The sequence below is a fragment of the Montipora foliosa genome, chromosome 9, assembly GCF_036669935.1.
Source record: "Montipora foliosa isolate CH-2021 chromosome 9, ASM3666993v2, whole genome shotgun sequence".
NCBI lineage: Eukaryota > Metazoa > Cnidaria > Anthozoa > Scleractinia > Acroporidae > Montipora > Montipora foliosa.
Window position 1 is genome coordinate 24,080,238 of NC_090877.1, and position 12,367 is coordinate 24,092,604.

A 12,367-nucleotide genomic window follows, 5' to 3' on the forward strand; every position below is an offset into this window, starting at 1 on the left:
TTACAGTATCTCATAGAAACTCATATTGCCTGGATCAGAAATCTATTTTCCAGGCACAAATCATAAACAGGGGCGACGATTTATCAGACACAAATGAAATCAGAAACAAGGGCGACAGTCTCGGCCACAAACTGCAACCTCAGAAAGCAAAAGCATAGTATCAGTATCAACATTTTCAAACAATCTTAGATAATTTTTACAACAGTTATTTATATCTAATAAAGATCAGCGATCCGAAAATAATAAGCCTGTTTTGTTCCTATTTTATGGTATTTCAAGGTACCGTGGAAAGAACTAAATGGATCAAAAAGATCACGTCGAACGATGACCACGAAATGTTGCCCTCTAGTTATTGAATTTTCCTGTTCCTGTTCTACTGCCATATTTTCAAGGCATTTTCCAAAATTATGAAAATTGCTTTTCAATTGATAGCGTATCAAATAAACGTTGATAGAAATTAAAAATAAATGCTGTTTGTTGCTGCTCATCCTTTCTTGCATCTTTCACTTTCATTTCCCTACCTAATTACATGCAAAATAATATGAAGACATCACAATATGCAGCACACACCTCAACTTCCATCTGCATTATCTTAGGCGGGAGCAGATGTAGTGAAACTATTACAAGGTACAAATTTAGATACGCAACTCAAAAGCGCGCGCGCCATAATACCATGCAAATCCACAAGGCGTGCGCAAACCGGCAAAAAGAACTATATATTGATCAGTGTTTTCGTTCGCTGTTAGATCTACTTCATGAAAGTAGTCTGATTAAAGAAAAAGTCAATATTATTCAGTCCTTGGAGCTTAATACTATTTAACAGGTATGCTCATGAAAACAATAAGGGTTTACCACAGACAAAAAACAATATCATTTCGTTTTTCCGCGGAGGCGTTTCTATGCGTTGACTGCCTATTCAGCAGCTTCTCTACCTGCCTATCGATCGTGATCAGCATCGCAAAACAGCATCGCAAAACAGAGAACGCTGCCACAAAAGATAAATAATTGCGATCACATCAGAAATCAGTAAAATGTCAGTTTGCATTGAATTTGTTTTAACCTAAAGACAAGTTTTTTTTCGACGACAAATTTATCTTTAAGCTTTTCACTGTTACTACCCTAAAACAGGCTCTAAGGCAGCACAGCAAATATGACGGGGAAAAGTCGACAGGCGAGGCAAGCCGACTGCAAAGTTATTTCTCTATCTTACTTACCGGCTGCACGATAGCACAGTTTTAAAAGCGACAGTGGGTTAAAGTGTGAATTTTAGTGTCTTAGGTCAAAAAGTACGCATTTGGAAGGTTTGCTGCTGATGATCTGTTTATTGCACATGTAAGCTGCTATTAAAACTCAATACCGGAGATGATTGTCATTTCGACATTCCCCGTTTTCAAAATTCCTATTGTAGGGATTCCCCACTCCTCGATTTCGAGGTTCTAAATTTAAAGAAAACCTTTAAATTTCTATCTCGCATTTTCTAGTTTGTTATTTCGCATTTTCTATCTCGCATTTTCCAGTTTGTTATCTCGCATTTTCTAGTTTGTTATCTCGAATTGACATGTTTTTTTTTTCTCCACCCATGATTATCTCGTATGTCCCCTACAGGCTTCCGTACATTTGTTAGCGTTAAAATATAATTTTCGGTCCTATGCTTCTGTTTTATGAAGGGGTATATTTTTGAGGTCGCCCATCCAGATACTAACCTCGCCGGACAGGGAAACCTTAAGTGAACTTTTGTATTACAAAGCTGTCAGATGCTCAGAGTGCACGCTTAAACTTGTGGTGAAAAGAAGTTGTGAGGGAACTTGAAAATGATCAACATGTCAGCCCAGAAGCCAATGTTTCGCGATTCCCTTTTATTTTCTTCAATCTCTCTGGGGTCAGTACTTTGCTAGTAACCACATGTCTTCTCAGGGGGCTATTTATCTAAGACTTCTACCATGGCACTACAAGGTACAATACCAAAACAATATCGTGTACTATTAGAGCTACATATTACGCAAAGACAACTTGACTCTGCTGGAAGACAAAACGCAGCTCAGTCGACAATATGGAATAAAGTGCTGTGTTACTTTAGTACAACACGTAAGCAATGCGTGTCTATTTTTTCTAAAGATGACAGGAATTTCTTCTTTCTGACAAATGAATAATAGGCCGGTAGCCAGATTTTAACCTCAGAAAAGGATTTGTCTCGTCGTATGAACGTGCGAGCCAAAAGGCCTCTGCTGGTACGACTTCTGGGTGACCCCTTAAGTGGTCTTAATGACCCCTGACTTAAAAAAAAAATAGCCTGGAAGGCTGCAGTTTAATACCACCCAACTCATTCCCTTCGTCCCACAGGCAGCCCAGTGTACGCTCCAGAAATTGTGGTTTGCCTTAAACAAAAACAAAAAAAAAAAAGTTCATTTCCCATGTAATACTTCACTGGGAGCAAATTGACAATTAAGAATAATCCTTCAATAGCCCATTTCCGAGTTGCTGCATGCCTTAGTTTCAAAGCGAGTCCTGATGCACAACCATTCAAATGGAAATGAAAATTTGGTTTTATCAACGGAGTTGATAATGTAAATTGGCCACCGTACAGAGATTGTAAAAGCTGACGTTGCGAGCGTTAGCCCTTCGTCAGAGCGAATCGAGGAATTATGGGTTACATGTAGTTTTTATAGTAGAGTAGGAGCTACGCTATTGGTGGTAACATGGCAACGTGAAAAATAGGAATATATTAGTTAAATGAAAAGCGTTCGTTAATACCGTGAGGATTGAGGGTGCCGATTTGGAAGATGAACTTTTGTTCCAGATTCTTGCGGCTTTCCGTCGTACCTAGATGTAGGGAAAGGCCGCAGATAGCCATGTGCTTTTTGGAGTGGTTTGGGAGATTGAAATGATGAGCGACTGGCTTAGATGCACCTTTGTCATTCTTCTCAAAATCGCGAAGGTGTTCGCAGAATCGGTCACCTAGTCGTCTACCTTTCTCGCCAATGTAAAATTTATTGCATAACGTACAGGTTATGCAATAAATGACATTTGCAGAGGTACATTTGAAACGATCGGTGATCTTAACAGATCGCTTAGGTCCAAACACTATCTTCCTAGTGTTAACAATGAAAAGACAAGTTTTGCATCGTGAGCGCGCGCATTTGAAAGTGCCGAGTTGCTCGTTAGTTTTGAGCGCGCTTCTAACTAAAAAGTTGACTACGTTTTTGTCGCGTTTGAATGAAATAAAAACTATAAAAACTACATGTAACCCATAATTCCTCGATTCGCTCTGACGAAGGGCTAACGCTCGCAACGTCAGCTTTTACAATCTCTGTACGGTGGCCAATTTATATTATCAACTCCGTTGATAAAACCAAATTTTTGTGTACTACTTCCCCACCGACGCAGCACCACAGTTTCTTTAGAAACTACCCCCTTCATTCAAATGGAAATGAGTTGCGTATTCTTATGCAAATCAAACTCATCTTCCTTATAATAGTTGAGCACCAAGACTCACTTCGAAACCGAGACAAACAGCAACTCGGAAATGGCCTATTGAGGGAGGGAGAAAATTGGTTGCCCCGAGAAACCAAGTCGATCTCGCACTTCTTGCGATTAAGCGCTGAAAGGTCTGAGAATGAGTCGGTCCATACATAAAGTACCTACCCCGTGCCTTGGCGCTGATCAAAAGACACGTGGGCTCTGGGATCGGCGACTTTTTTCCGCTCGACTCAGCTCGCTTCTTTAGGGGTTCTTTTGACGTTCAATAACATTCACTCGTATTTTTGAACTAAGAAAATGCCCAAGGTGCGTCGAAGTAGGAAACCACCTCCTGATGGTTGGGAATTGATAGAGCCGACACTTGATGAACTGGATCAAAAAATGAGAGAAGGTAAGCGAACTGTACTGTCGTGCTCTTTCACGATTTGATCGAAGACGTGGTGAGCCTGTGTAACTCATTTTTACCTTGGCTGCTGTACGTTACCGTGTTTTAAAGCCACTTACCTTTGCCTCCTTGTACTCCAGCTGAAACCGAACCACACGAGGGAAAACGAAAGACGGAGTCTTTGTGGCCAATTTATAGGTATTAGTACTTTTACTTCTTGTAATTGTATATCTTTCAGATTTAACTGCTGATGTTATACAGCAAACTAATTTTTCTTAAATCTTTTGCATTCGTTTCATATTTATTACAGAATCCATCATCAGAAGTCTCGCTACGTTTATGATCTGTTTTACAGAAGAAAGGCCATCAGTAGAGGTTTGTATAGTACAGTAGTTGCTTTTACCACTGTATTCTTATCTACATTGTAAAGTTAAGTATTTTTAGAGAATACTATTGCAGCCATAGTTAATTTTAATCACATGACTTAATTTTTAAACTGGTAGTAGTTTGGTTTTCTACGATTATTCGTAGCTGTCAAAAAATGATGGCATTATTTTATTTTCAAATTTTCTCTCGGGGTAGTTTGCTCTGCCAGTTGTGATGCAGATTGTAGTATTGATGCAACTTTTAAGACAGAAGAAACATTATCAGGTATAAAACCAGCATTTCAGGGACTCTGTTGTAAAATTCAGGAAAATACTTTAAATCAAGGATTTGGGAAGATAGAATAACAACATTTTAAGAATGTTGCCTATTATTGTTATTGCACATACGTTATGCGCATCTTGAGATACTCCAATTTCCTATAGGTGGTGCTAATTAATACAGGGATATTTTTGTGCGGTTCAAACTATGCAGAGAAAGAAGAACTTAGCAAGTGCTCTTGGTATCCAAAAAGAAAATTGGGGATAACCATGCATTTTCCAGAGATAATTAAGCTTCAATTTGGAAAAGAATGCCATACATTGGTTTGTATTTTAATGCTTTTTGCAAGCATTCTTGATTAATTATCTTAGAAAAATGTCTGGTTACCCCCAATTTTCTTGTTGGAGTTCAATAACACTTGTTAAGATCTGCTTTTCCTGCGTTTTCAGTAAACCGTGCAAAAATACCTTTGAATTTGTGGGCACCATCCTCAATGTTTTGGGGCTGCTGTAAAGTACCAGTTTCATGTTCTGGGGTCTGTTTCACTTAAGTCTCGAAACTTTATGGGTCATTTTTGTGTATGAAAATTCCCTCTGGATCTCAAGAACGGGGAGGATTTAAGTCATCAAACTTCACAGTTGTCTTGCTTTTTGTTACCTTAAAAATATATTTAAAGATCAGCTTCCCAAAACAAGTGGTTGGGAGTTTCGCAAAGGGCTTTTTGGGCCCGAAAAGTTTTCGGGACTTTTGATAAATGGGCCCCTGGGCATGCGCATCTGTGATTTACTTTAATCTGATGCATAGTTTAAAATATTCTCCTTGGTTAAAAATTTCAGACTAGTTTATTTCTTACTTTCCATTGTCTTGTAGACATTGTCATAATCTGAAACAAAGGAAAGTAAAAAGCAAACTAGTCTGAAAATTTTTTAACCAAGGAAAAATTTTAACTATAACATACCTAAAGTATTAAAGTCTGATTACTACATGTGTTACATGAAACTTGTATTTGTTGTATTTGTTGAGTAATTGTTCAGGGCTTGAAATTGTGACCATTACAGTCGCATTTACGACTGAATTTTTTCCTTTTGCGACTAAAATATCTGGAGAAGTTGCAAATTTGCCACTCGTTTTCATCTTTGCTTTTTCAAAACAAAAGGGTTATTTGCTAAAATAAATAAAGAAATGACAAAATTCTTTTGTTTCTCGCGCTGAATTTTTTCAATTTGAAGATAGCGTAATTGTGACGTAATTTAGCTGTGGTGTTACGTGCACAACTCTGTTCCTTCGATATCATTTGACATTTTCAGTGGTTTGTTTACATACAAGTGTTGTGGGCTCATATTTGTTTTGCTAAACTGCTGACAACAATGCACCACGACGATTTTGCGACTAAAATTTGCGAAACTGCGACTAAATTTTCGTATCTTGTCGCAAAATTGCGACTGGATTTTATCGTTACTTTCAAGCCCTGTTGTTTTGTAAAATAATGATAATAATCATAGTACTGTTATCTCATATCTGTACAAATTTACTTTTGCTTGTGTGCACGATAGACCTTACTCTGTTAGCACTGCCTACAATGTACACTGTACAGTGTGAGACTTTTTCTTTGATGGATAATCTTCGGTGGCTTGTACATTACCTATAAGGTCATGGCAGCCATGATGCGTTTCCCCCCAAAAACTGTTGTCCAAACTCTAATTCCTGTGGATTTGAAGTTCTTTTTTGTACAAACATTTTCTTTTGCTTGTGTCCCCAAGAACATTACTCATGGCATCTGACAGGATGCGGCGATGCGGATCCGCATAATTCACTGAAATCTGCATCTTCTGCATAATTCCGACATTTTCCGCAAAAAACAGAAGAAATACCTGATATTAGTGATAAAGCACCTCCTTAACATCCTAAAAAACATAAAAGCCAAAGAAATTGACTGTTTTGAAATGCTTATTTTCCTGAATATTGAAGAAAACACAACATTTTGTTCGCAAGATGGAAGTTTGTAAGAAAGATCGTAAGCAGTTTCCGCGCATTTTTTCGCCAATGAGCCTGGACACTAGTTTTTGTTCCTACAATGCTTTCCATTGGACGAGAAACAGTTACTTCAGCAAATGACATGACTGATAAGTCAATGATCGAGGGAATGGATCGCGCTCCAAAGGTATTACAATCTTGCCCGATTATATCGCCAAATTGAAACAAAATTCCTGATGAGAAACAAAATAATTTTTTATCGCTTTATTTATTTTACCAAAAGTTGCGGCAAAATCCCAACTGCTAACCCTTTTACTTCAAGGGTGAAAGCTGGTCGCAAATTGGTGACTCCTCCATGTATTTTAATCACAAAGGGCAAAAATTCAGTCACAAATGCGATTGTATTGGTTGCAGTTTCGATTACGGATTTACTGTAAGCATGTAAATACATTGGACAGGGCTAATTATTAGTTTTATAACTTGTTTAAATTTCCGCATAATCCGGTGTAATTTCCGCATAATCAACGCATGTTTCCGCATAATATGGCCAAAAATTTCCGCGTAATCTTTAATTTTTTTCGGCATGCTATCAGAAGCCATGATTACTCAGTTGGGAGCAGGTCAATTTGTTTGGCTTATGTGTTACCATGAAAGGACACTTCAAATAAATACATAATTTTATTTCATTCATGGAGTCCTTTCATGGGAACACAGGAGCCCAAAAAATTGATCTACTCCCAACAGAGTGGCTCAATAGCCCAGTTGGTCGAGCATTACCCCGGCACTGCAGAGGTCATGCGTCTGAATCCTGTGGAAGCCACCTGAATTTTTCACGTGTCTATATATTATTTACCGTTATTTACCATTACAGCTTACCCTTCTTTTGTAAAGATTAATGGCTGGGGTCAACCGGGTAAGAGGCAATTGCTTAAAAATTGTCCACAGTAAATTGTTTGTGGAAACGAAGAGTAACATTGTTTCATTCCATTGTAGAGCTCTATGAATTTTGCCTGAAGGAAGGGTATGCTGACAAGAACTTGATTGCTAAATGGAAGAAGCAAGGATATGAAAACCTTTGTTGTTTAAGATGTATTCAGTGTAGGGATACTAACTTTGGTGCCAACTGTATCTGCCGTGTACCTAAATCGAAACTCGAAGAAGTAAGTACAGTGAAATTACCAGTAACATTTGAAACAATTCTCGGTGCAGAAAGTAGTTTGTACACTGTACTACTTTTAATAGGCCTTTTGAATGACTGTATCGTGTGATCTTGTCAATCACAAAAAAATGGTCCTGGTACAAAATGTATGCCAGAAATGGAAAGAGCATGATGAAATTAGTAAGAATGTCAATTTTGAAGCCACTGACATTTGGTTAAGAGATTTTACAGTGATTTTGATGCTTAAAAAATTAATTGAGATTTATACATGGACAACAGTTGCTGGATGGCAAGCTTTGCCATCCAGCATGCAATAATATTATTCTTGTACATGTACATTTTTCAAACTTTCAAATCACACACTTAAACGTCAGTGGCCTCCAAATTGACATTCTTACTAATATCATCACACTCTTTCCATTTCTGGCATCTATTTTGTATCAATCGTTATGTATAATGGACAAGGTCACATGACACGGTCATACAAAGGGCCTATAATAATTATTGCTTGCCTTTGGGTGTTATTTTACATGTCATATTATTGACCACTGGAACAAAAATCTTGTTAATTGGGACTGGGGAATCAGTAAACTGTCACAAGTTGTAAGCCACGAGTGAGAGCAGCAATATCGCCAGGGATGGACTTTAGGTGTCGTTTTATCATACACTTATTTTCTCAAAGTGTGACATTTCATTGCATAGTCACAGTAACAATTTTAGGATTGTCTTGAAAATCATTCAAGTATTTGTATGCATTTGTCATGACATTTTTTTCTGAAAGACCAAGAAAAGGTCCAAAAACCCATTTTTAACAAAAAAACCAGGCTTTTGATATGTTTTCAAGACAAGAAAAGCAAAGTAAATTATTGCAGACTTGTCTTCCTTGAAATGTCCTCCTTTGGAAGGTTACCTACAAACATGTAGGAAAATGTGTCGCCTAAATTCATGTAAACCTCAACGGTTTTGGCCCTTTCCAGAAACACATTCAGGCTAAGAGGACATTCTTAGTTATGCTAATATAGCAAAAGTTGTCCACGGATGCCTTTATTCTCTGCCAACAATGTTCGAATGTTTAACCGACAACAGAGTTTATTATAAACATCCAAGTCTTTGCGGTACGAGCTATACAGTAACTTATTTTTTTCGTTGTGCTTGCACCCTTTGCAAATAGTTATCACCTTTTTAAGCAAACTCTGTTCGTTCTCCACAATTTATGTGAGACCCCGAGTTCTGATCTAAGCAGGAGTCGACCCCTTGATCTCTGGCTTAGCAGACTCACTGGTGCATTGTCATCCATTGATGCAAAAGACAGAACAACAGTAAAACATATTTTACTTGGTTTTCCTTTCAGGGAAAAATTGTTGAGTGTGTAATATGTGGGTGTAGAGGATGCTCGGGATGATGATAATGACGATGGGTGCTGGTCATCAAGATTGAACAGATATCTGACAAAAAGAAAGAGACTTTAACTTGTGGTTATGCTTTGCCATGGGGAGAGAGAATATCCAGAGGACTTGTCTCCATTGCATTCGGTTTCTAGCTCGTTGAACAGGTAGCACTGAAAACATTCCCCCACACTGAAAATAAAATAGCACAGTTTGCACTTTTATCAATGTTCCCGAAAGCTCTTGCGAGGAAGCAGGCAATGATTGTTCTTCAATTAATGTAGCTTTTACATAAGCTGTGACATTGGACATAGTTTTAGTTTTTTTTCATTTTCAACTGCATCAAATTAGTTTATTAATTTCCTGTTCCTTTGAATGTATAGCTTTCCTCTTTACGTGCCAGTTTGTATTGACTTAGCTTCAGAAAAATAATAATGCCTGTCTTACTTCAGATCACGTTTAAAAAGAAAATAAAACGTGAACTTGAATGGTAGAAATGCTGCCGAGGGGAAGGAAAATGTAACAGTTCAATTATGCTTCAGTCGCGGGTCCTTGCGGGACGGTACAAAACGTGGACACCCATCTGACCCTCCGATCCTTCTGGACCCAGAAAAGAAAGAAAACAATAGGTGGTTTTCACAGTGACGTCATCATATCCTAAAATCATAATCGCAAGGTCTTCTGGATTTTATCTGTAGGAGGTTAAAGATGACCCAGAAAAAAATCTTTTTTCGACTTTCCAGTTCTGTGACCTCTTTCGTTTCGAAAATACAGCATTTTGAATTTGCGAATAGAATAGGGAATAGAGTGAGAAGAGCATCGAGCATGTTGATCATTTCCGAGTTCACTTCGGTTTTTTGTTTTACAGCAAGTTGAAGCGCGAAGTGTTGTGGTTATTAGTTCAACTTTTAAATTAATGTACTTAACATGAGAAAGACTTCTGAATCACCAAATTCAGGTTGACAGTGGTCAATACCTTATCCTTATCTCAACCCTCCAAGTGCGTGGCTTGTTGGGTAAAACCTGGTTTGGATGGCACAGTCGGTTAGTGCGCGGCCTTGGTGCAAGAGGTCCTGAGTTCGATTCCCGGATCTCGCATCCTTGTTTCGACTCCTTTCCTTTCCGTGTAGCTAGTAGCTTTAAATACCCTTAAAACGGAGCACTGATGGAGTGGGGGGAGTAAAATGAGCGCACCGTCGACCTCAGGTTTGTCAGTGATTAAAAGTTACTGTTACGAGTTATCGACGTTAAATAAGGTCTACTTTACTTTACTTTACTTTGCACTATCGACGCAAGCGCCAGCACAAGCACGAGGATCGTTTTTTTTCCTTTTTCTTGTGTTTGCCCTTATGCTTGCGTTCGCTTGCGTCGTGTCACGATGGTGTCATTTGACTACAAATACCAGAATTCAGATTGTTTTCCTTTTCTTATTTATATTTTTTATCCCCACCCGGGGGTAAAAATAACGATACCTCTAATTAGCACGAGACAAGCAAAACCTGAAGGATTCTGGTGCTTGCTGTCAAATGACGTCATCATGCAAATAGGGAGCTTACGAAACGACGACGCCGACGGCAACGACGACGCTACAAAACAATGGGTTTAGTGAGCAAAAACAATTGCTCTACACGCCCTGCACGTGCGTTTTACATTTTGGTACATTTCTTTGCCGTCATCTCCTAAATGACGACGTGAAATGACCAAATTCAAGGTTCTGTGGAGGACGTTAGCACATGACGATTAATTTTCAATTCTCTCTCAACGCTTCCAACTCACTCATACCAGTTCAATTCCCGTCGTCGTCGTCCTCGTTTCGTAAGCTCCCTAATGTCCTATTGTTGGAATAGACTTTCATATACCGGACCAAAATGGGGGAAGACAAAAGAACCATTGTTATTCTGATTAGGCCTTGTTGATTAAGTATTGTTATGTTCGCTTTGTTCTTTTGTTTTATGGGTGTTAATTATTCCGGATCCGGTATATGAAAGACAAGCCCTTTGTTGTGTCTTTTTGCACACCGATTTGCCAACACCATCCAACATCTGCAGAACCAATAACTCCCAGCAATTGTTACATCCCTTTTCACTGGGCTTTTCTCTGTTCCCCGAGAAGTCTTCTCTTGTATACAAGTATGCTCCGAAACGAGGTTTGCATTACGACCTGGATATCAAGAAACAGTTTGTATGTGCAATGCTATGGGCCCGAGGGCAATGAAGGATAAATTAATTTCACGCGTATTTTCAGAGTTTTCACAGAACTGCCCACTCGCGAAGCGACAAGGGCGATTTGTAAAAATAAAGAAAATGCATGTGAAATAATCCTTAATTGACCTCTTTAGCCTGTACGTTTTGTTTTCCCATTTCAGACCAAGTGATGATCTCGAGGGAATGTTCCTTTTGTTTTTTCATACGTTATGCTTACATGTACAGGTGCATTAGACGACATTTGAAAGAAACGTTTCCTTAGAGTAACATCACGCGGTCTGAAATGGGAAAACAGAATGTACAAGCTAAAGAGGCCTATTGCACGAGGGTACATTGCGATTACGTTTAACATGCCCACGTAAAGGGAAAAGTTATTGAGGAAATCCAGTTCAATTTCGGGAGAAATGACTTAAGTGAGGCTCCAGCACTTGGCTAGGTAGCCTGACTTCTGGCTGTTATACACAATTGTGGTCTCATTCACACAGAAGACCTTCAAGCTAATCCTGCCAAGCCGACAATCAACTTAGCTCTCCAATCGGTTCAATGAACACTTCAATCTTAAGTAAAATGCCAAAAACGAGTGCGAGTGTTTCAACATCAGGGGGTGTACGCACCGAGAAACAGATGAAAGCACGCCGCCGAAAGCGGAGCGTTTTATTGTTTCGATAAAAAGTCTCTGTCTTACAACTATTCACCTGCATGGAGGTGGCTAATGACGGATATTCGCGGCTCGGTAAATATCCGTCACTAGCTAATCAAACGCACGCTAATCAAGGTGACAAAAAAGATCTTTTTGCGCAACGAGTAATCATAATTTCCAGCCAAGTCCAATTCGAAAACACCTGCAGTCTGGTGGAAATTGGTGCGATGTAAACAGCACTGGGCATCATCACAAAAAATTCTTGGAAAGTAAGCAATCAGTGCGCTTGAGACGAACATGTTTTAAGAGAGAAGATTACAAGAAAAGATCATGTTCTATAAATTCCAAAATTGAAACATCTTTCTCTTTCTGTTTTCTTGCATTTTAAATCATTATAATTTAATCAATGAAGAAAGGAAGGAGGAAGACATTGTCTGTCGTTAGTTTATTATGAGGAGGTCCATTCTGAATGTTTGAGTTTTGGGAGGGAAACGCTGC

At 38.7% G+C, this 12,367-nt stretch overlaps 1 protein-coding gene across 1 annotated transcript; it reads left to right on the plus strand.

Moving 5' to 3' along the window:
- The first annotated feature begins 3,673 nt into the window (after nt 1–3,673).
- LOC137969851 (protein BUD31 homolog) lies at nt 3,674–9,513 on the plus strand. Its single transcript, XM_068816237.1, has 5 exons — nt 3,674–3,868; nt 4,003–4,060; nt 4,173–4,237; nt 7,475–7,641; nt 8,992–9,513. The coding sequence occupies exons 1-5, from the start codon at nt 3,775–3,777 to the stop codon at nt 9,040–9,042; spliced, it is 435 nt and encodes a 144-aa protein (XP_068672338.1). The 5' UTR covers nt 3,674–3,774; the 3' UTR covers nt 9,043–9,513.
- Nucleotides 9,514–12,367: the final 2,854 nt, after the last annotated feature.

Excerpts from the sequence above, each read along its gene's own strand:
- LOC137969851 (XM_068816237.1), top strand. The coding sequence starts at position 3,775 with ATGCCCAAGGTGCGTCGAAGTAGGAAACCACCTCCTGATGGTTGGGAA. Across the intron at positions 3,869-4,002 it reads GGATCAAAAAATGAGAGAAG|CTGAAACCGAACCACACGAG; the intron begins GTAAGCGAACTG and ends CTTGTACTCCAG. Across the intron at positions 4,238-7,474 it reads AAGAAAGGCCATCAGTAGAG|AGCTCTATGAATTTTGCCTG; the intron begins GTTTGTATAGTA and ends ATTCCATTGTAG.